Source organism: Rattus rattus, chromosome 1, assembly GCF_011064425.1.
Source record: "Rattus rattus isolate New Zealand chromosome 1, Rrattus_CSIRO_v1, whole genome shotgun sequence".
NCBI lineage: Eukaryota > Metazoa > Chordata > Mammalia > Rodentia > Muridae > Rattus > Rattus rattus.
Window position 1 is genome coordinate 192673578 of NC_046154.1, and position 23487 is coordinate 192697064.

At 35.8% G+C, this 23487-nt stretch overlaps 1 protein-coding gene across 1 annotated transcript in view; it reads right to left on the bottom strand.

Moving 5' to 3' along the window:
* Trhde (thyrotropin releasing hormone degrading enzyme) overlaps positions 1–23487 on the bottom strand; it is a 403812-nt gene that overhangs the window by 150288 nt on the left and 230037 nt on the right. Inside the window, exons 5-6 of the mRNA XM_032912469.1 lie at positions 22001–22114; positions 4249–4386 (exon numbers count right to left, since the gene is read on the bottom strand). Of these exons, the coding sequence (XP_032768360.1) occupies positions 4249–4386; positions 22001–22114 (252 nt within the window). The remainder of the gene's footprint in view (positions 1–4248; positions 4387–22000; positions 22115–23487) is intronic.

Sequence of the window (23487 nt, forward strand, 5' to 3'; positions counted from 1 at the left end):
CATTCTGATTAAAACTGAACACTCTAGGAAGACAATACAACACAATAAAGGGTGTCTATAAAAATTTAGAGATACACAGTGCCAGGCACAAGTAACCTTCCTATGAGTTATTAATGAGGGAGGCCTATTGAAAATAAGCTACAGTTATTGGACGACCATGGAGAGAACAGCTACATTTACTCCTTTAACGCCATCCTCTGGTTTGGGGGATGCTGTGAAAGAGGGAAAGAAGGAGTATAGGAATCAGAAGATGAGGAGGGGAATGTGAAATGTCCTTTAGACATCACATGCTGGTGAACTCACAGCAAACTGTTCATAACTGCCAAGATTTGCACAAAATCAGGCCAATACAGACGTCCAACATGCATTGCCATTGGGCTACCAAGCTTTCCTGCTGGCTGAGGAACTCTTGGCAACTGATGGCTAACAGGGGAGGGAAAGTTCCTTTTCTTTTTGAGTGTGACCACTGGTAGTTTGTTCATGGTGCAGTGGGTGGTGCCATCCCTTAGTTCAGATAAATTTAAAAATACACACATAAATAAATTAACAAATAGGTGGCATAATTTTAGAAGGAAGATATCATTGGCGGTCTTTATAGTAATTGGACAGGGCAGGAGATGGAAGGATATGATCAAGATAAATTTTATTCATGTACAAAAATATCAAAAAATGGTTTTATAGGGCACAACAGGCAGAGTTTTCATTAGCCAATAAAGCAATCCTGGTCAAAAAAAGAAGTTACAGTTATTTTAATGTTGAAGTCTAAAAAGTGTTATTCTAACTTTAAAAGATTTTTTATATGTATGTGTGTGTGTTTTCATGCATATCTATCCATGTAACACGTGCATACAAAGTGCCCTCAATGGCCAGAATAGATTGTTCAATGGCCTGAAAATAAAGTTACAGATAGTTTTGAGCCACCATATGAGTGCCAGGAATCCAATCCTGATCCTCTGGAAGAGTAACCAGTGTCCTTCACCTCTGAGCTATCTCTTCAGCTCCACAAAGTTTATTTTATATAAACAACAAAAAATCTCAGAAACAAAAATTTAGAATACTATGTCTGATAGCTCACAATGTGAATAGTCAGGATAAACATATACAACAGCTTGAAAGATTGCCATAAAGTGCACAGCTTAGAGAACGTGTTGAGGAACTGACAGAATGGAGAAGTCCACTCTGTCCTTTAAAGCAGTATTGTTAAGGTATCAGTTTCTATAGGATGATGTCATTATGCAGCAAGGCAGGTCCAGGATAAAGTGAAGTCTATCACTGGATGAGAAGTAAGGGTAGGTGGGGAGAAGTCTAGGAAGAAGGGAGGAGGAGGAGGAGTGAGGGAAGGAAGATGGAGACAGAGAAGGAGGAGGATTCTGAACCAGGTGGTCTAGGTCAATTTTATCTTGTCTAGGTGGGTGGTTTCTGTCTTTATTAATTGACATTGAATTTATTGTCTGAATGCATTGTAGATTGAGGATTTAACATATAAATCTAACTGTTAAACTACAAGTTTCTAGAGCTTTGATTTTACTGGGCTACAGGGGATGCGCGCAAAGTTCCCAGTGGGCAGAGAGACAACCTGTCTCAGTTCTGGAAGCCGTGCTAGGCTATAGAATGCCTGGGGCTAGCGTGGCGGGGTGCCATGTTAGAATGGCCCACAGAACACAATGTGTGTGTGTCAGGCATGGTAAGAACCCGCCAAGGGGACAGCGTGTGCAAACGGCTGACAGAGAAACAGCCAGAGCATGTGGATCGAAGTGAGAATGCACGGGTACAGGTAGCTGCAGATCCGTTTTTTATCTTATGGCGACAAATTTCCTCAATTGTCTTATTAATACAACACAATCCTTACAAATCCAGTGTAAGTTTTGCAGGAACTATCAGACTTGTATCTGTGCAAATGCAAAAGGTTATGAATGAATGAAGAACTTTGAAAGAAGGCCAGACGAAGGACTAACATGGTCTTACTTCACGGTTTAATTATGAGACAACAGCAGTCTTGACTGCCGGATGCCAAAACACAGAATAAGTCCAGAAACTAACCCACATGGGTATGGTTCACTATTCCTCAGCACTGCGCAAATGGCAACTCAAGGAAGAAAGGACAGACTTTGTTGACGAGTTGTTTCATCTTAATCCAAATTCTCTCTGGTAATGTAGAGAAAATGTAACACATTTACAAAGCTGTGGAAACTCATGCAACTTACCAAACTCTGGAAACTGGGAAGGTACAAGACATTACAACCCTATGAGATACATAAACAGAATAGAGATGGGAATGTAGACTCTGCAGCTAGCAAAGATACCTAAGGTCATGCTGAGCCTGGGGCAGTAATATTTTCAATAGGCAAACACAAAAACAGCTCATTTCTTTTGTGAAGTAAATAAACAAACTGGTTGCATACCTATAAATTGTCAATGTGTATGTATCGAGATAAATATAATGAGGGAAAGAAGGACAATTAAACAATATATATTGTTTGTATCAGACTACTAGAAATGCAAACTAATTTGCTTTGAGATAATCAGTGTGGAAAAGGTGGGATTTAGATTGGGGTTGAGAAGATTTTAGCATGATGTCCATATTCTTTACTTGATTGGCAAGGTATTTTCATGGTCTATTTTTGTTAGCAGCTATCTAGCTGTACCTTTTTCAACACGTTCAATTTATTGTAAAATTGTACCTGAAATATCAGAGGAAAGGCTACATTTTTACTGATGTTTGAAACATAATGATACAGAACTAGTAAAATGTTCATCAGAAACTCTCTCCATGGTAGTCCTGAGAACACAACGGAGGTGGCTGTTTTTTTCATAATGGTAAACTGCTATGCCTTTCTGACAAAATATAGAGTGTAGCATGAAAATCACCTTATATTCATGTTTACTACTGTTCCTATTCTTTGCCCGCTTAAATCATCTTGAAACATTCCTAATGCTATGGAAAAGGATTAGGTGTCCCCATATAAAGGTATACTGATAATACATCTGATCAAAATAATATTTTCATGTTTTTATTCATGTTAAAGTAAACTTAGTATTTAGAAATAGCCTTTTAGAATCAGGAGTGAGAAAAATAGCTATTTATATTACTATCGCATTGGAATGTCTTAATAAATTATTTTCTAGGTTATACATAAAATATTACTATTACTGAATAAGTTAAATATATAATAAACCAAACTTAGCAAAAAAATAATCTCATATAAAATTAATGTAAGCATAATAAATATATCATGCGCATATAGTTGATATTATTCCTCAAAATATGAAAAGCACTTACTTGATCAAATACAATGACACTTTTAATTAACAAAACACCTTTATACACTATTGCCTACATCATTAACTAGTAACTATTTAGAGAATCATTACTGAACACAAAAATGAAGTATTTACATTAGCTTAATAAGAACAGCAGGAACTTCTGGTAAATTATTTTATCTCTAATATTCACAAATAAATATATTTCATAGCAAAATAAGCTTAGTAATTTTTTAAAACTTATGACATCAATAATATCTACATAGAAATTCCAATAAATGTAATTAAATTTACACTAAAAATAACATGAGTCTTACCTTCATTTTGACCAGTAAGTGACTAGTAAATGACAAGGCTAATATATACATCCTCATGTAAAAATTAAATCAAGGATCAAGATTTAAGGATAAATCCTAATCCTTTGAGCAGTGGAAAAAAAAACTCAATTGAATTTAGTCACTGGTTCAATTTTTTCTCACTCATTCAAAAACCTTTTAATTTTTATTTACTTTGGCATTCCATCTGGCTTTGTTCCCCAAAACTCTGTTAAAAATTACTTAAAAGATGCAGGTGTTCTGGAATTGTCTAGACCGATTTCCATAAGTCAATCAAGTATTTGGGGAGCACGGGCATAAAGAGTTTGTCACTAGTTAGGCCAACATTCTTAATACCAAACACTGACATTTACATAAAACCATTTGTACAGCAATTTCAAATGAAGTTCCCAAACATTTATTCATTAATACTTTTAATATTTCCATGCACTATTTGGCAAACACTCAATTCTATTTTACTCATTTACAGAGAGGTTTTATTCCTAAGATGACATGAACCTTTCCTATTCCTATTCCTAATTCCTTTCCTATTTGCGATCCATTTTCATTCACTAGAAAGACTAGAAAAACATAAGACTTCTAGCATGAAGTGCATCATCTATCCCAATAGTGAAAACAAATCTCTATAGCATGTGGCTCTTAACTATCCCACCTTTTTGTATGCGATCCAGTCAAACACTTTGTCAATATCTGTTGCCCGTAGCACTTCCTGTGATACTGGATGGGAACTGGCCAAACCGTCAAGCAGCATCACTTCATGCAGAACATCTGTCAGGAACCTCTGCTTTTCCTGGAATACAGCAGATTGGGTAATATTATAGGTGATTCATGGTTAGGGGACGATGTACCAGACAACATGAACAGCGTGTGTGTCACTTAACTGATGGTGTTCATCAGTCTTACGCCGTGAGACTCAGATCTAATGGAAGCTCAGTAAATAAAACAACCCCTTAGGATAGTATAAAATAAAGACAGTTGATTTAAACATAACATGAAACAAAATCAATAGGCTACTGTATGCCCTAAGCAATAAGAGGAGCAGGCTGTTTGATCAGTGCATAAAGCAAGAGTGAAGAGTGGAGAGAGAGCAAGAATAAGATGAGAGTTTGTTCATGTATTTTGCAGGATGTAGACGGAAATTCCAGTCTCGAATAATATTTTCTGGTCAAGTCAATGCAGGAATCTTATCTGTTCAAACTACTAGACCTAGTTTCATTAGAACAGGTTAATCTCTCTCTCTCTCTCTCTCTCTCTCTCTCTCTCTCTCTCTCTCTCTCTCTCTCTTTCTCTCCCTGTTCCTATATCCCACCATACAAATTATTTTCCACAGAAGAGTGGAAAGGTGTTGGGTGGGAAACCACAATGCATACAGCAAAATCCATTGCTTTCCTCACACCATAGTGTGCACGGATATGTACACACACATTTAGATCAAAGGCCATAATGCTGACATCGCACAGTCTTAATAATCTATCACGATGAAGTACTGAAAACTACCGAAATCATGAACCCTCCTCTATTTACTACATTTCTCTGATAACAGCAGACTTTCTATATTAAAAACGAGCTGTAGAGAAAGGTCCATTTTTGGTTTCAGAAATTCTGCTTTAAAGAAACAGTTTGGATGCTGTTGACAAAAATGCTGCCAGCTATTAGGCCTTCTGGCCACCTGGCTTCACGGATGGAGGAAGAGACAGAAAAATAAGTTGCAAAAGATAACAAGCCTAAATAACCCCCTAGATAGCTAAAGACTGAGGAGTATCATTACTGAGATTAAAGACTCCAATGCTTAAATTACTCTACCTAATTCTGAACTCAGAGAGCCTGTGCGCTCTGAGAAATCAGATAAACACTGTATTATTTTGGATTGAGTTGTAATTTCGAGCTGAGAGCACACCAATCACAGGACCTAAAGAAAGGGAAACAAAGAAGGAATATGGTATAGGAAGGAAAGTTAACTGAGCATATACATGGGTGCGCATCAACTATTGCTTATCAACACCAAATGCATATTGATCGACATGAAACTTTAATGAACAGCCCTTGATTTGCAAGACATAAAGTAAACAGGTTTTAAAAGAGAAATCTAAACTCAATTTCAACAAAGGAATATTAATGTTAAAGGAAGTATCAATTATATATGATATATTACCTCATACTTTTGGGAGGAAGCAAAATTAATTCTTGTCTACCTAATATAATTTCAATTACCATTATTTAACTTTAGCACAGCTAGATCACTCGTAACTGATTTGCCTTCTACCTCATTCAAAAAATCGTATTAAATAATGGAAGAAAAGACTTGTGTGCCAAAATAGGTTGGGAGCTGAGCTCCCGGGGAAGGGAATACATATAAAACACAGAACACAGAATACATTATACTGATGAGGGGAAAAAAGAAAAAGAAACAGAAAATTCTAGCCAGAGGCAAACTCAATTTGACAGAAGTATAAACAGTTCACAGGAGAAAGGGCCCTGATTTTTTTTTTTAAATAAACACCTACCTCTCTACAAAGTAAGAAACTTTCCAGCTAAAGGATGTATCATTTTCAACAGCAATGGCCCTACAGTATCAACAGCCAGCCTTACCTAGCCTTAGTTAATTTCCTACCATTTATCTAGAGCTATGAATGCTAAAAACTGAAATAAAAGAAGTCGTTTGTGTAATATAAGGTAAGATATGAAATAAAATAGTTGGCTATAGTGAATTAAATAATTTTATTTTATGGATTAAAGTTTCCAGAGTGATTTTTAGCAAAGTTATACAATAATAAAATTATCTATGGGAACTTTCTCTAAAGAGGTAGAAATTGATCTGACCTTTAAGTTTTTAAATTCGGTATGTGTGTGCATGTATGTTGTGTCACTGTGTATATAGTATACTCATACTGATTATGCAATACCTCACTTTTTATTTCACTCCATAATTAAGGCTTGTAGAATTTATGACCTACCACTTTTTAAAGGTAACACATAAAAGAAGTTGGGCATGTTAAAATCTTTTAAAAATTCAGTGTTAACAGTAACCATGAATTCCACAGAGATAATGTAGATATTACAATTTTTACATATCTTCATTTCAATAGTTACAGTGATATAAATATCATTAGTTTTCCACTATCTAAAGATGATAGATAGATAGATAGATAGATAGATAGATAGATAGATAGATAGAACAGATATAGATATATTGATTATTGATATGGACTTGAGAACTTTACAGAAACATCTAAGAAAAAGAAAGAGTAAGTGGCCACAGATTTTTTTTATGAAAACCACACATCCATCTTTCTTATTTGCCTATTTATTTCTTTAATAAATATATATTTAATTCACACTCTATAATTGTGGAGTAAATGGATAACTAAAGCCTACTTCATAATCTTGAACTCCAGAATAGAAATGAAGTACAATAGAAAGACAGGTACACACCAACACCGTCATAATACAGTGGGTGCTGCAAAACACAGAGGGGGAAATGATTCATTAGTTCAGGAAGGTTTAACAGAGGAAGCAGCATCCAAGAAAGTGGCTGAGGGATGAGAGGGGAAGCAGCTGGAAAGGGGCAAATCCAGGGCAGAGTAAACGTGCAATTAAAAAAGCCACACCACTCAAATCCTCAATTATCATGTTGAAGAGTTTGGTCTTAATAAATGGGCAGAAACAGCCACTGTTATAGCTGTGGTATACAAGGTGGCTAATAGAGCCAACAGACAGGAAGTAAACATTATCCTAAGGGAGGGAGTGGAAATGATGTCATAGGACAGTCTGTTGCTGAAGGAGAGTTGGTTTTAAGGGATGGATACTTTAAGCATTTTTCATGCTTTGAAATCACTGTGTGGCTTTTAACAATAATAAGATTTAAACAGAAAAGTAGGAGTTGATAGACAGAAAAGTTGGGAAAGTAAAGTTTGGAGAACATGAAAAAAATAAATGAGTTTTGCACATGATGGAGAAAAGTGACTATGGGTGTTCACAAAGAGCCTTCCTGCAAACAACTGCAAGTGAAGACCTGGGTCTTAGAGAAATGACTAAATTATCTTTGGGAAATACAGAGTGGTTTTTAAATAACATGGATAGAGACCCAGAATTCACTTTTAAAGTTGATTTAAAATCAGCAGATCATAGACCAGTATTAACTGTATATGTGAAAGAAGTTAAGAATTCTTTACATATTATTAACTTTCTGGGTAATTATACTCCTTGATGCTTCAAACTGGCTTCTGAGTGAACATGTCAAGCCTAAGGCGTTCCATGGGAAGATGGCCACCCTATAAACAGTCGCTGAACTTGGACTGTCAAGGAAGAAGGATACTTAAAGCTGTTGGCTACTTCCTAAAGGATGAGGAATGTTAACGGGATGCAATAACAATCAGGCTTTCAAACTCTGGTACCAAAAAAGAGAGACAGAATAAAAAGGGAAGTCAGAGAGAATGAGATCAGAGAACGCTGCATCAAACCAAAGACAAGGAAGGTAAGGGACAAGGGTGAGACAACTCATGTGGTGGTAAAATATTTATAGACATATAGAAAGTACGAAAATCCTCAAGGAATACATGAGTTGCATCTGTATGAATCTGAACATAATGACTCTTTTGATATTCCCGTCACAAACGAGTCCTAGCACTGGAAGTAAATACGCACCTTTCTCCGGCCATACAACTTTTGAGACCACACAAACTCATGAAATCTCAGTATCTTCTCTTATTACAGTTGTGGAGATTAAATGAGTGAGTTAGCACTCTCTGTATATTTGTGAAGCACCTGCTAGATCCCAGATGACATGCTGGCTTCTAAGGATAGACAGCAATGAATCCTATATTCAAAGACTACACAGGAGTAGAAAGAGAGACGAAGATCAAAACACACATTGAAACACAACCCACTTATATGTGAGACTGAAGTTGGCTCAGGACACCCAGTGGCTACATTGAGAAAGCTGTGATTCCTTATGCCTGAGGGAGGGGGTAAAGCTTCTAAGCAAGAGTTTAAATTGAAGGTTTAAGGATTATTTAAGTATTCTAAGAATAAATGACAGTAAAGGACATTTGGGGCAAAGAGGAATTTGTTAAAAATCCAAGGAAAGCTTCTAGCATAAGCTCTTGGAGGGTCTGATTCAGAGAGGTACGTATGACACAGAGTAGGAAGTGAATCACAAGTGATGACAGAGGCACCCAGAATCAAAATCATCAAGGTCCCTTGAAAGCTGTAGTTATATGACATCACAGGACCTGCGCTTTGAGAAGGGAGTTGGTGGACTAGAGCAATGTGTGACTAGAAAGAGAAATTGAAAATGATTTCACAATTGAGAAGAAAGAGCACACAATATAGACTTCAGTATTGTGATGACAAAATACTGTGCCAGGTATTTCCATAAAATTTAGCCCCATTCTGTGAGAAGCAAGATTAGGCAAATGAAATATATACCTTAGAATCCTGCATGAAAATTCACTGTAGACATAAACAAAACTATGGGCACAGATGTACACTTAAAATAATGAACATGAGTTCAGATATTACACATTTATGCTAATTTTAGATTTATGTAAAGCACTTCCTCTTTCTAATTTTTAAATGCCACAATATTTTCTTCCGTAAAGACAGTTGTCTAAGCTCTGGATTCAATCTAATGAGAATGTCTTTTAAAATGGAGAAAGCAGAAGACGGCAAGTTTATATATTTACCGTCCGCCTCGTGGAAGATTCTATGTTATGCTCTGGGGAAATACAATAAAAGTACACTTCCCACCTTCCAGCAATGCATTTTGCAGTAGAAAGAACAAGATATGAGTATTTGATATTCTGCGAGGATACAGTATTAGTGGGATAGAGTACTGTAGAAATGAAAAGTAGAATACAAGTTTTAAGTAAAAATGCTGTTAATATCTGTGACCACGCTGCCTTAACTCTATCATGAAGAGAAGAATAAAGATCTATCATACTTTTATGTTTGAAATCTGAGCTCCCACATGATAAAGACTTTTATTATTCTTTGTATTAGCACCCCACACAGGTCAACACTGACCTGAATCTGTTACCTTGTAAGAAGCTTGAATGAGGATTGCTAACATACCTATCATTTTAGAGTTAGACATTTTACTCTTGGTTTTCACCACCTATTCACACCATGACAGAACTGAAAAGCAGAGGAGGAAGATCAAGAATTCAAACAATAAAAATAAATACGATGAAGGAAAATAAAGTTTTATCCACATAAAATGGCCAACATTACAGTTGTCATAGTTTAGGAACTTATAACACAATGTCCTATTTGTAAAAGTTAGAAATTATTTGGATGTGAGTTCTTATAACATTGAAATAACTTTATGCATTGTAGGTCTTGATTCTGGTTTCCATAGTATTTTAAGAGTATTTTAAGCATTCTATTTGAAACAGATTTATTTGTAAAAATTATACCGCCATTTAACTGAGTAGTTAATATTTTACCCACAGCCAAATCATACTGTCAGACAAAATAAAAATAAAGAGCTAGCGAAAACAAATGTTGTTTTCATATAGTAATGCACTTCAAAATTAACATTTCAAAGGCTGGCGTTTAAAATACACACGCCCAAGATGTTAATAATCATTTTATGTGCAGCTTGTTCAAGCAGCTCATTTGTATTAAAGTCAAACGTGTATAAACACACATATATAGCAGACATTGAAGAATAATTTAAAAAGTAATCACCATCAATGCCTACAATGAAACAAGCAGTCAACTAAAATGTTTAGCTCAACATTTGTTTACATAACCTTCTGTGGAAAGCGCTGCACGCACACGAGGCTCAAGGCAGCTCTGTAGTGATAGAGTATTACTCTGTGACTTCACGTATACCTTCTGACATGGATGAATTTATCCATCCAACGTACTTTCTACTATGACTCTACCATGAATTTCTTCTGAAATCTTCCCCAATGAATACACTAAAAGTGAAGTCATATTTCCATAAAAATATCTTTGAAGACTTTATAAACCTCTCAGAATCCTGGATAAATGCAAGCACACGTCTTTATGAGCTATGATGCTCTCAAACGTGACTAACTCAGAGACAGTGGGTTAAGTTGTAGCTCCTCAGAGATTGCATCTTCAATTGCTGGTACCTTATTTTAACATCCAAGCTCAACATGTCATGTTCCATATTATCCAAGGCTTGATGTGGCCAAGGGGAAAAGGCAAGAGGAAACACAAAATGTGCTCTGAGTTGTACAGAACCAAACACTGAACCATTTACTGATGTGTCCATGATCTTGTAAAATACAACAATATTGTCAACAAGTCCTGCAATCCCAGCACTCGGGGAGGGCAGTTCAGACCAACTGAGAGCTGAAGGCCAGCCTCAGCTGTATGGTGAGTTGAAAACTGTAGACTAAGAGTTACTGAAAGATAGGCCATGATGCTGAAGGCGAGCATGAAGGGATATATGGGAGAACGCGGAGGGAGGAAACAGAAGAGAGAAGTGCTGTGATTATATTGTAATCTCAAAACTGAAAATTTAAAAATTAATAAAATTACAGTAGTTAAAATGTCTTTAAAAATACAGATTATATAAACATCTTTTCTGATCCTCCAAATATATTTTACTATCACTCAATTTTAATTAATTATGGTAATCCAGAGTCTAACAGAATAGCTCTGAGTATGCTTCCAATGTAGGTCATGCTATCAATTATGGACATGTTAACTAATGCTTTCTGTCCTAACAGTCTCTCTAACTCCCTGAGAATAATCTCCATATGTCCTATGAGGTACTACATATACCTCTCTATAGACACAAATGTATAGATTTCTCGACATCTTTCCCTGTTTTCTATCAAACAGCTAGGCAGTTTAACTTCACTCTTTAAAATCTAATCAGTTTCTAATTCCAGTACCCACTCATATCTCAAGGAATGAGCTCCAATACAAAGATGGAAAATGTTACAGTATTCCGTTAATTCTCTGTTGACAATCAGTATGTAGTCGACTGTCAAGTTTGGGGCACACTCTCATTATCGAACATCTCATATCTGTGACACTAAATAGTATGAATTCCAGTGAAGTAAGAGCCTCTACCCTCAAGAGGCATTCTGCTTAGTAAGGAAATGGTGCCTCCTATCCTTTGTGAGTCGGCATCAGTTCATTCCTCCTCTTCTAAGTTGTCACGGCCTTGGGAATCCTTCAGATAATTTACACCTCTCCGAAAAGCAATGCTTCTATCATATTTAATAATCCTGTCTGTGCTTTAGTCATAAAAATATTTTCTTTTATGCTTAATTTTTGACCAACTGAAAAGACATGTAAACAGAGTCAAATTTGCTCATCCAACTCAAAACCAGGTAACTGTTCTGACATCTGCAAAGGTTCATCAGTACTCTGCAGATATAAATAGCAGGTGTATCAAGATGCATAAATGTCTGATTGACAGAATGTAATTAAGAGTATTCAGCATATATTAGTAAAACTCTATAATTCATTGTATATAATATTTATTTAAAATAAACTATATTGTTTATAAAGAGATTACATTTCTGTTCAAATTGTAATGGAAAAAAATTTTACGATTCAAGTCTCTGGTAATTCTAAAGATGATCTCATCAACTCCCAGATATTATTTATGTGATTATCAAGTTTCTAATGTTATTTTATTTTAACCAATGAAATAAATGTGATCAAAAATCATCTTAGGTTTGTAACAAATTTCTCATTGGTTATATGAATGTATTTTTAAGTGATAAATGGTCAATTTGTTGAGTAACAACCTTAGAGAAACATTAGTCTTAACAGAGAATAATTTGTTTCAAGTGAAGATAAGAAGGTTAGTAACCTTTAAAGTTTAGTAAGAGGCATCAAACAATAACAACGTTGTGAGAGCCCATATACTTAATCAGATCAGATGAACAGTAATCTCATCTGTAATAGCAAATGAGTAATAGCATCTCAGACTACTGTGAATCGCATTACACAACATACCCACTGTGTAGTTAGCAAAGGTTCTGCCTTCGCAAAGCAAAAGCTAGACTAAGAATCCATCAGAAAAGAGTGAAAATACTAAAGTATAGCATCCAACAGGATGGATACATACAAATGTTATATAATTGCCTGTTCTTAGTAAGATTTCAATATGTGTTTCACAAGTTTTCTCACCAGAAAGCCAAATTTGGACTGCAAAAATAAAATCATATGTAAATACCTAGTAGTAAGAGAGATGTTGGTAAGACAAACAGCCATGAAAATTAGAATTCTTTGATTCTTCACACTTTCTGGGAACTAAAGAAGAATGAATTCCATAGGTGTTTTGAACATGGAGAAACAAGATCACATGGCAACAAAGTATCAAAATGCTGGAAGTTTAGCCTACAGAATGGGCAGAAAACATCCCTCTCAATCTAAGAAACTAGACCTTAAAATCAACTGACATTGTAAGGTAAAAATAATCTGGCTTAGCTGGTTAAAAAAAAAAACAAACCTGTGATACCAAAAGGATATCATTACTTAATCCTCTCTTGAATACTTCTACTCCCTGTTCCTAACAGAGGAACTAGCATAAATATGATCCAGTAAATAGTTTTTAATTGTGAAAGGTGAACAGGGAAATCCACATTAATCCTTGGAAATCTTTCATCTTTTTGGTATGCAAAAGGTAAAATCAAAATAGTTGGCAAGAAAACAAAATATATTCTCTTGTGTGACCCCAAATTATGTTCAATCATGATAATAAGTAATATAATCTATTATCTCTCAAGAGAAATTAGAAATTTATAGAATATTTCCATGATGTTTTTTAAGGTAAGGCAATGAACTTTGCACAGAATTTTTTTTATTTTAATTAATCATTGTCTGGAGCACATCACATTCCAGGTACTTCAAACTGGATCACTAGGGAGTAGGCATGGGAACAGAATACTCTTAATGGCAACTGTTTGCTCAGGAGGGAAAGGTATTCTAAATTGGTTTTAATCAGACAATTGAAAGACTCTAGTGTATTTAAATTACAGTGCATCACCTCCATCACTACCACACAACAAAAAGAAAACAGAAGAGCAATTACTTGTTGTTCCCTTGTGGAGAGAAATTTATTTTAAAATATATGCCTCTCTTCTAGGCAAAGTTAGCAAGTTTAGAGATAACCAAGATTCAGGAGCGTGGTATATCTAAGCAGAGAGAAATTCAGCATCGAAATGAAGTCATCACTGTAGCAAAATAAATCTCACCCGTTAAAGAAAAAGTGTAAGACATTTAAAATAAAACAATAATGATTAATTAACTGTCCTTTTCTGTGGTTTGGCTAAAACTTTGAGGCATATGGAGCGTGTTTTATTTTCAGAACATATGTGAGAATTTTAGGAGTCTCGAAAAGGTTACAGCTCTGTGGTTTGAGCTGCTGTGCAAACAAAGCCACTGCTGACAGGGATATGCTTGGTCAGATAGAGGGAGAAATAATTTATGTATATTGAAACCACCATACAGAAGATAAAACGTGATGTATATGAATGTAAAATGCCATTACATAGCAGTTATAAACTCACATCTACGTGAGGTTTACTCCATAGAGTTCACCACAGTAGGCGACTGAATTTGGGTACTTGTTAAATCACCGCCTAAAATAAACAGAACGAATGAAACGCACGGATAGAAAGGGAAGCTGCATCAATGCAGGCAACCAATTCATATAAAATTATCAAGCTAGCGTATATTCCAAGCCCTGAAGAAGAGCAACATCGAACTATAAATAAAACCTGCAGAGAAGAACATAAAATGATTAGGGGAATTAATTGGACACAGGTGTTGTTGAAGCACATTCTAGGAGAAAAGATGGCATGCCTTGGTATCTCCATGTTTCAAAGATAATTATGATACCAACTGACCAAAATAGGACTGTAATTGGTAGAATTTTCTATCCTCAATCCCCAGAACAGATAAAAGGTAAGGAGAAGAACATTTCCCAAAGAGGACTACATAAGTGGTAGAACCAGAAAGACTATTCAGAACGCTGTCAAAGGATGGCCCACCAAATTTTATTTTGAATTCCCCAATAAGCAGAGCCTTTTGACCTCCAAACGGAAGAGTGATGGAGTTAGTCTGATATACTTTAAATATATAGCACAGAAAATAGAAACTCTCAGCCTAGCAAATGTCTCACTGTACCTCACAGACATCTGAAATATGTGAGTTGTTTGGTACGTAGAGTACTTGTCATTTTGTATACATTGTTCTAATTATCCAAATTCTTCCTTCACAGAAAACACTATAGATAGATAGATAGATAGATAGATAGATAGATAGATATAGATATAGATTTAATTTTTTATTACTTGTATGTGCTACTTCATTATTTATGAAATCTTTGTCTAGTAATATCAAGACCTAATTTTAAGGAACCTTAATAAATGATAGGAGAAGCTTCAGAAGGGTGATGGGTTGAGACAGCCTCTCGCAGCTCAGAAATGAGCTGTGTTGTAATTTCTTCCTTAGCTGCTCCCTGAGGCCTCAGCTTCAGTTGTGCTCAGGTTAAGAGCTGTGATAAACAAATGCTTTTTATCTAGAAAATTATGAATACCACTAGTTTGTATTATTTTTATGCTATATAAAGATAACATTTCTTACCAGTAGCAAGGAAAATAACAGATCAAATATGGTATAATCTTATGGCCAATATTATGGATTTTGGAATAAGAAGAAATAAAGGGATATTTTGGCATAAGTTTTTGCAATAGAATGTTGGTGTTGTTTATTGATGAAAGCTGGACTATTCTGTTTACAGTTGACTCTTCTTTGAAGGAATGAGCAGAGTAACCATTGCAATACAGCTAGGCGTAAGAAAGGACAAAATCGCATTACGCTCAACTTCAATTGGGTGTTTGGTCCTAGAGAGTGTCTAACCCTGTTAAATTTTTATTGGTTGTGAAATTCCTAAGGAAATGTTCAAAGGCTTTGGCACCATGCAAATTTGAACAAGTTCTGCAGGAGACATACGTTATTCCCCAGGTATTGCTCATTTATCTTTGATCTCTAGGTCTAAAGTATAAAAACCTGAAACAATGACTATCTAGAAGAAAAAAGCTTGCTTTTTACACAAGCACCCATTAAGAACATGTGCTAAGTTCTCCATATGTAGCTTTATTTTAAAATTTAACAACCATATAAAAACAAATGATGGAGTTCTCTGAAAGACTTCTCATATGCTCATTGAACAGACAGGCATGCATGTGTGGCCACACTGCTGAACTGGGCTTCCTTATGCTCTCTTTTCTACAAGTGTCTTAGTGAATGTAAACAAACAAACACACACACACACACTCACACACACACACACACACACACACACACACACACACACACACACACACACACACACACACACACACACACACACACACACACACACAAACACACACACACACACACCCCGTAATTCTAAGTTCCTCTAAAGAGAGCTTCAAACGTTCAAGCAAAGTCAAAGTTTATAGTTTTACTTTTAAAACTATAAATAAATGTAAACACAGTAATAATTATCAATTAGTTTTAACGTAAAAATGTATTAAAGGTCTGGTTGCAGGAAGTAGCCAGTTCAGGTTTCATATCTCCCACTGCTAGGAGTCTTAGAAGGGAGCGTCCATTACACTGGGTTTCCAGCTCATCCTGAGATGCCCCCTGATTCCACCTGTCTCTCCCACCACTCTCTCCCCTTCATCCTCCCCAAACCTGATCCCTCCTGTTCCCATCTCCGGCCCTATAAAAGAGGGGAGAGTAAAGGAGACACACATAATGAGCCTATTTTGAAGATCAAGACCCCAAGACACTCAAGTATGTACTCCTTCTACTTATTTCTAGTCTTTCAATGCAAATGTCATTTTTAAGTCTTTAAGGTTCAAAATGACACAGTTGCACTTCCAAAGGGGGGAAAAATTATTCCTCCAATAGACTTTCAGTGAGCATACAAAACACACCTAAGGGCAGGCCAACCAAAGAGAACTCAAAGATATTTTAGGACAATTTTTGTCTTATAATGCTTTGTCTGGGCATTTTATTTTTAATCTTGCTGATTTTCATTAGACTTTTTTCTATTTTTAGTGAGTTTTCTCTGTGTAAAAATATATGTGTCAGTGTCTGTGTATGTTTCTTGTTCTTTCCATTCCACTTCTGTTTTTACCTGCTTGTTCTGCCCTATTCTGGCCTTATTCTTACTTTGTTATTATTTTGACATGCCTGCTTGTTTTCTAATAAGAAAGCATAGTAAAAATTTTAATGGTGGATGGGGTAGTGGTCACAGTCTGAGGGGAACCAAAGAGGAGAAAACATAATCAAAATGTATTCAATGAAAGAAAATATGACACAGAACCTTAAGAATTGCTAGAAACTCTTTAAATTTTTTCCACATTTAGAGTCACTTGAAACTAAAATACCATCCAGCTAAAAACAATTGGATCACCTTCTAATTCCCATTTCTGATTAATTGGGCTTACTTAGGCCATATGTGGACCTTGACCACAACACACGATCACAAGTATAGGGAGAATTAAGTGTGTTCATATGTGTACTGATATTCAGTACTTACAAAGTAAGATTTTAAAACTTGTATTCCTGTTAGCCTATCCCTTGTCCCTTGATACTAGGCGAATATATCTTTATTCTGCTGAATGACAGGCAATAGCATGGCAATATACCAACTCTCATTGGAATGCATATTAAATATCGTTTTAAAAGGTGTGACAGTACTATCCATACAGCTACCGAGTCACATGTGGACATAAGAAATGAATAGCTCACCGAACAAGTAAAATGCCAACCTCAGTCAAACACTTCTTCATTTTCCCCTCTGACTACCAGAGTATTCTTTACGGGTTAAAATGATTAAGGGATATGTATCTATGTTTAAATAAAAAATAACTCAATAAGCTCAATATTTCAGATGGTGAAGGGTTCTGCTCTTCCTTTTTAAATGAAAACACAACAATTTAAAATGCGGGAATCATTTTATTACATTGATACTGGCCTCATAGCAGTTTATTTTCCTTTTTGCAGTTCTGCCTGTAACCAAACTCGGGTCATTTGTTAATGATTTAGGCAATACACTTCAGATACTCTAAGTTTTTAACATAATGAAGTCCAGTTGATTAATTTACATTAATTTTCTTCATGTTTAGGGTTCTTTTAAAAAACAGGGAAAATTGACAATCCGTGTGCTATCAGTGTGTAACTTTAAGTTTACTGCTATCAGAGGCTACATGGCAGCTTTGTTTCTTTAATAAACCAACAGAGACCATGGTTAATAGCCATAAATGAAGTACATTCTTAGAGACCGCCATGAGACTGGAGCAGTTGCCTACAAACCATTTAAAGCAAATCATCATGACAACCTCTATAACATACTCAGGGGGTATGTTTTGACCCACATCAGAATCTAATCCATAACTAAGAGATTCCTCATAGAAAATGTACTATGCCCCTTTGCCAAAATTAAAATTATGTTACCATAAACTTGTTTTCAAATGAAAGTGGTCAAGTGGTACCAAAGAATGTTAAGTATATGTCAGTGACTCCTTTTCTCCCTTCTGAGAAAACGTCCTTTTTCTCTCTTAAGTATAGGGATCAAGGAAAGGCCTTAGTACAGGCAAGGCAAGAGCGCTACCACTAAGCTAAATTCCAATCACAATGGAATTTAATGTAAATGTCCATCAATACCAAACTGGGATGTGAGCCATTCAGTAATGTTCCCACTAGCCAAGAGTGATAAAATTACATCAAGCACCAAAAAGAAAATTCACCCCAGAAAGTATAACCTTAGCCATAAACTAAAAAAAGTTGCTTAAATTCTGAGTTGATATTTTTCCCATCCTTTCTCCTGACCTTACATCATACTACCTACAAGGACTCATTTCTATAAAATGGTAAATTCAGGCATGTTCTCCGGGGTGGGGGTAGATATTATTGCATTTTTTAATTCAGTGTAGTAGATGTAATCTGAACACTGATTGCTTTAGTATTGACTACTGGTTCTGAAAATACCTGGCCACTCAAATAATCATAACTCCCAATTCTTCTGAGCAACTGCTAGCCCAAATCGCAATAAGAGCTCCTTAACAATACCATATAATTCTGGGATTCTTTATTGCTGCCCCATACAAGGGATACTGTTATAGTAATGTTCCCAGCAAATGAATTCTATCTCAGTGTTTAAGTCCGAGTGTCTAAAAACTATCAAAAGCACTGGTTTTTGAGATTAGATAAAAACAAGGCCAACCTTTGGAATGTCTTTACTCCTGACATGAGCCTGGCTCCTGGCTTTTCCATTTTCAGCTCAGCTCCAGTGCAGCCCAAGACACACACTCACAGAGGAGCTTCAGCGCATTCCACAGCCGTGAGCTGCTGCTGACACAGCCATCACTCTTATTCTGTGGAGTATTTCTTTCACTCTTTTGCTGACGCCATTATGAAAAATAATGCTGGCACAGCCATACCGACACTTGACATTCTTTTTTATTTATGTGGCTAACTTATTCTTGAAATTCTATTTTCACAGAAGATATTAATATTTTATGGAGGGGCAATCTAAACATAGACTTCCTTATCTTGGGTTTTGTGAGTTTTGCATATTGAAATAATTCATTAAATTAAAAACTCCATTCCTAGAAACAAAAAGCTACCAAAGATCAGAAAGTATTTGTGCTTCTTAAAACTGAAAATCAAGAATATTTGCTTCTACTCATTATCAATAGTCATTTTAATGGTAATAGAGCTTTCAAGTCTCAGTTCGATAGGGTGAATTTTTGAGTCACTGTAATGGTACCAGTATTAATTTGCAAGTCATTATTATGTATTGACTCGCAATAAATAAAATTTTAATACCTTAAGGTTCCCATGCTTCGGGTATATAATCTATAAATGGACAAAGGTCTCAAATATGTCACTTATGCTCATTTTCAAAACATCTTGGGAAATCTTCTCCATTAAGACTTAACATTTATAAGTTAGCTAATAAAACACACAAAACATTTCAAGACAAACTCTAAGAACATTGAAACTGAGGCTATGCGGTCATGCTTAAAACCATCGAAACCTATCAGATTTCACCCCACGTACAATTCTGCTGATTACTTTTTAATCTAAGATGTACATTTCATAATGATGAATAGAGAGGATTTTATTACAAGCAGTTGAATGAGCTTTTTAAAAAAAGCCTTACCTATATGGGCGACATGTCATTTGTAATAAGAACATATTTTAATATTGAGACATAATGAAATTATAAATTGGTAATAATCCACCATGTAATGAAATTTTTAAAGCTGGTTTAAAGTCATCTAAAATACAAAAGATACTCTTTTGAGATGTGTTAATAATCTTAAACATTTAAGTTTTAAATTTTCACATTTGTTAATGAATACTTCTAGTACTATGTAATAGTGATAACTTTAAAGTTCTTTAAGAGCATTTTCTTTTATTTTTAGTTTTGAAGACCAAACAAAAGGTCTTGCATATTCTAAGCAAGCATGTTACCTCTGAACTTCATGAGAAGCAAGCATTCTACCATTAAGTCACAACACCAGCACTAACTGGAGTTCTAATTTATTTCAATGTTATGATGAAATGCTTCAAATAACATTATTTTTCATTGCATCATAAATACATAACTAGACACATTAACGTGCTGCATATGTAAAGTACAGGTAGAAGCACAAGTATATAATTAAAGCCCATTGATACAACCACACTATTGTAAATTTTTCTCTAAAAAGTTAACCTTTTTTCTCAACAGGAGCCAGCTGAATTTGTGGTAGAAAATGTACTGCTTTCAGATAATTTTGGAGTTAAGCATGGTCTCCATGCTCGTTGACTCATAGATAAAAGAATGGCAACGAGGTAACCTCATCCACTGTTACTAAACAGAAGGTCACAAGAGAACATACATGATAACATGAACTCTGATGTTCACAAGAGAACATGATACATGAGAAAGTGACCACTGATGGGTATATAAGGAAATATGGGTGTATAAGGAAACTGTGGTTGAACATATGACGGGAGAGTCAGCCATTAAACTAGAAGAAAATTCTGCCATTTATGATGTGAGTGGACCATGATATTATGCTAAGTGAAACAAACCAAGTACAGGACAATGCTTCATAGTTTAATGAATATGCAAAATCTAAAATAGTGGAATGTATGGAATTAGAGTTTGTGGTTTGGCAGAAGCAGGTGCCGGGGGAGGAAAGAATGTGTTATACAAAGGACACATGAAAGAAGAATAAGTTGAAGATTAAGTCATGGAATTGATAGTACACCACTATGCCTTCAGCTGGCCATAGGTGCCACACTAACAATTTGCTAGATCAGTAAGTCTTATATTAAGTGCTTTCATCTCAAAATAATATAATGACTGTAAAAATCCTTTCTGAAGTGATAAATTTATGGCATAGGTCAACGTGATCATTTAATGAATGTAAAATAAATCTCCCAAAATAAGGCCATTGGGTACATTGACTGTGGAGAGATCCCTGTAGTGATAGAGGCAAATATGTATGAGTGTATATGTATACATGTATGTGCATGTCTAAGGATAGATGTATCATAAGTTAAATTTGATCCTCAAAGAGGTAAATGTTGGCACACTGAAATTTTTACTCAATGTACTCATACCAATTAAAATAAGTTTCAATTTTACCCTAATATTCAGCTCTAAAACAATATATACTATAGGTTCTATTTAATAGCAACAAGGTCAACTATAGATAAATGGAAGCTTATCTAAAATGGAAAAGTGATGTAAAAAAGACATAAAACAATAATATCCTCTTTTTATTCTGGGGAGATTTAAAACATCACAGCTTGAAGTCAAAGAACCTTACTCTGTATTCATAGTTATGAACATTCCTAGAGTATATACATAATATGTACAATGTTATATGTAAAGTAACAGATATCTTATAAAGTTGCCCAATTCTAAAATGTAGAAATGACACATCATAACATTTTATCTGTATATTTCATATCTTGGAAGCAATATTATCTCCTTACTATTTATTTTAAAATGCTCTATATACCTAAAATATCAATTGTCAATTATAGTCAACCTCTCTCTTTTGAAGGATAATTCATTTATATTATAAAACTCCACGATCTAAAATGTTTCCATTTAGATAAGTTGTATTATTTTGAAGTCAATATATAACAAGTATGTTTTCATTTGATTCCTTTTTCAAAGAAAGGGGTAACATTTGAAGCTCTCACATTTAAATTCTAGCAAGTGTTCCTTTGGTTGCAAAAGAATTCATTTTCCTTTAGTTGCAAAAGTCTTCACTCAGTACAGTTTACTGATGTACTGACCAGTGTTTTCAGGTACCTCTAATCAAGGCATAAACTCAGTGCACAGAACCTCACCCTTTCCCTGGAAATTCCATTCAATTAGAGAAAAAGGCACTTACCATGTTCCAGGCAGGGTAGAGGTAGTCTGTACCCACAAATTCAAAGTAGTGAGCAAAGCCTTCCTTCAACCACACATCTTCCCACCACACTGGAGTCACAAGGTCACCAAACCACTGCAGGAACAAAAGGAATAGACATCAGGAAAAGAATAAAAAAGGAAAGAAAGAAAAAAAGAAGGAAAGAGAGGGAGAAAAAGGAGAGAGAGAGAGAGAGAGAGAGAGAGAGAGAGAGAGAGAGAGAGAAAGGCAGACAGATAGAAAAAGCAGCATCTATCTCAGAGTGATTTTATCTAAAAGCAAATGGACTAAACTGTGATTATCATAACTGGAAGTCATCCCCGATTTGATTCTGTGATCTGAAAGTGTATTATGGTAAGACTGTAGTGATGAACATGACTTCTTGAATAACACTAGTCTTCAGTACCCGTCCCAACTTGGGATCCATTTCAGGGGTCAGAGAGAGTACAGACCCTGACACTATTTCTGATATCATACTGTGCTTACAAACAGGAGCATAGCATGGCTGTCCTTGAGAGACCCTACCAGCAACTGACTGAGACAGATGCAGATACTTATAGCCAACCATTAGACTAAAGTCAGGGACACCTATGGAAGAGTTAGGAGAAGAATCGAAGGAACTGAAAGGGATGGCAATCCCATAGGAAGAACAACAGTCTCACTAATCCGGACTCCTAGGAGCTCTCAGAGACTAAGCCACCAATCAAAGAGCATATAAGGGCTGTTCTTGGGCACACCAGGCACGTATGTAGCAGAAGACTTCTCTGGCCTCAGTTGGAGGGGATGTACCTAAACCTGTAGAAACTTGAGGCCCTAGAGAAGGGGGATTCCCAGGATATATCACCCTCTCAGAGGCAAGGATAAGGGGGAATGGGATGAAGAACTGTGAGAGGGGGAGCTGGGAAAGGGAGAAACATCTGGAATGCAAATAAATAGAATAATTAATTTTTCAAATGATTTATCTATTTATGTAGATGGGTGCTCTATCTGCGTATAAACCTACATGCCAGAAGAGGGCATTAGGTCAAACTGTATATGATTGTGAGCCACCCTATGGTTGCTGGAAACTGGACTCGGAGCCTCTGGCAGTGAACTCAGGGCCTCTTAACCACTGAGCCACCTCTCCAGCCTCTAACACTAATATTTTATGAATGTGTTCAGTGAAGAACAAAATGACAGTCAAGGAACCCGATGTGAATACTTAAGTTGGTAGAAATGATCCAGGAATCAAAGCTGGTGACAACGGACTTCAGAGATCAAAGGGCCTCTCGTACAGAAGAAAAGACTTGTGACATGACAGGGACAGACGGAGATAAATGAGTGGAAATTCAGAATAGACAGTATCTGCTGAGGATGCAAAAGACTCTAGCTGGTGGTCCAAAAGTGCTGCCTGGAGAGGCGTTAGCTCATCGGGAGATAATAAACGATCTCTCTCTGACACAGAGGCCACTCAGATCCTACAGTGGCTA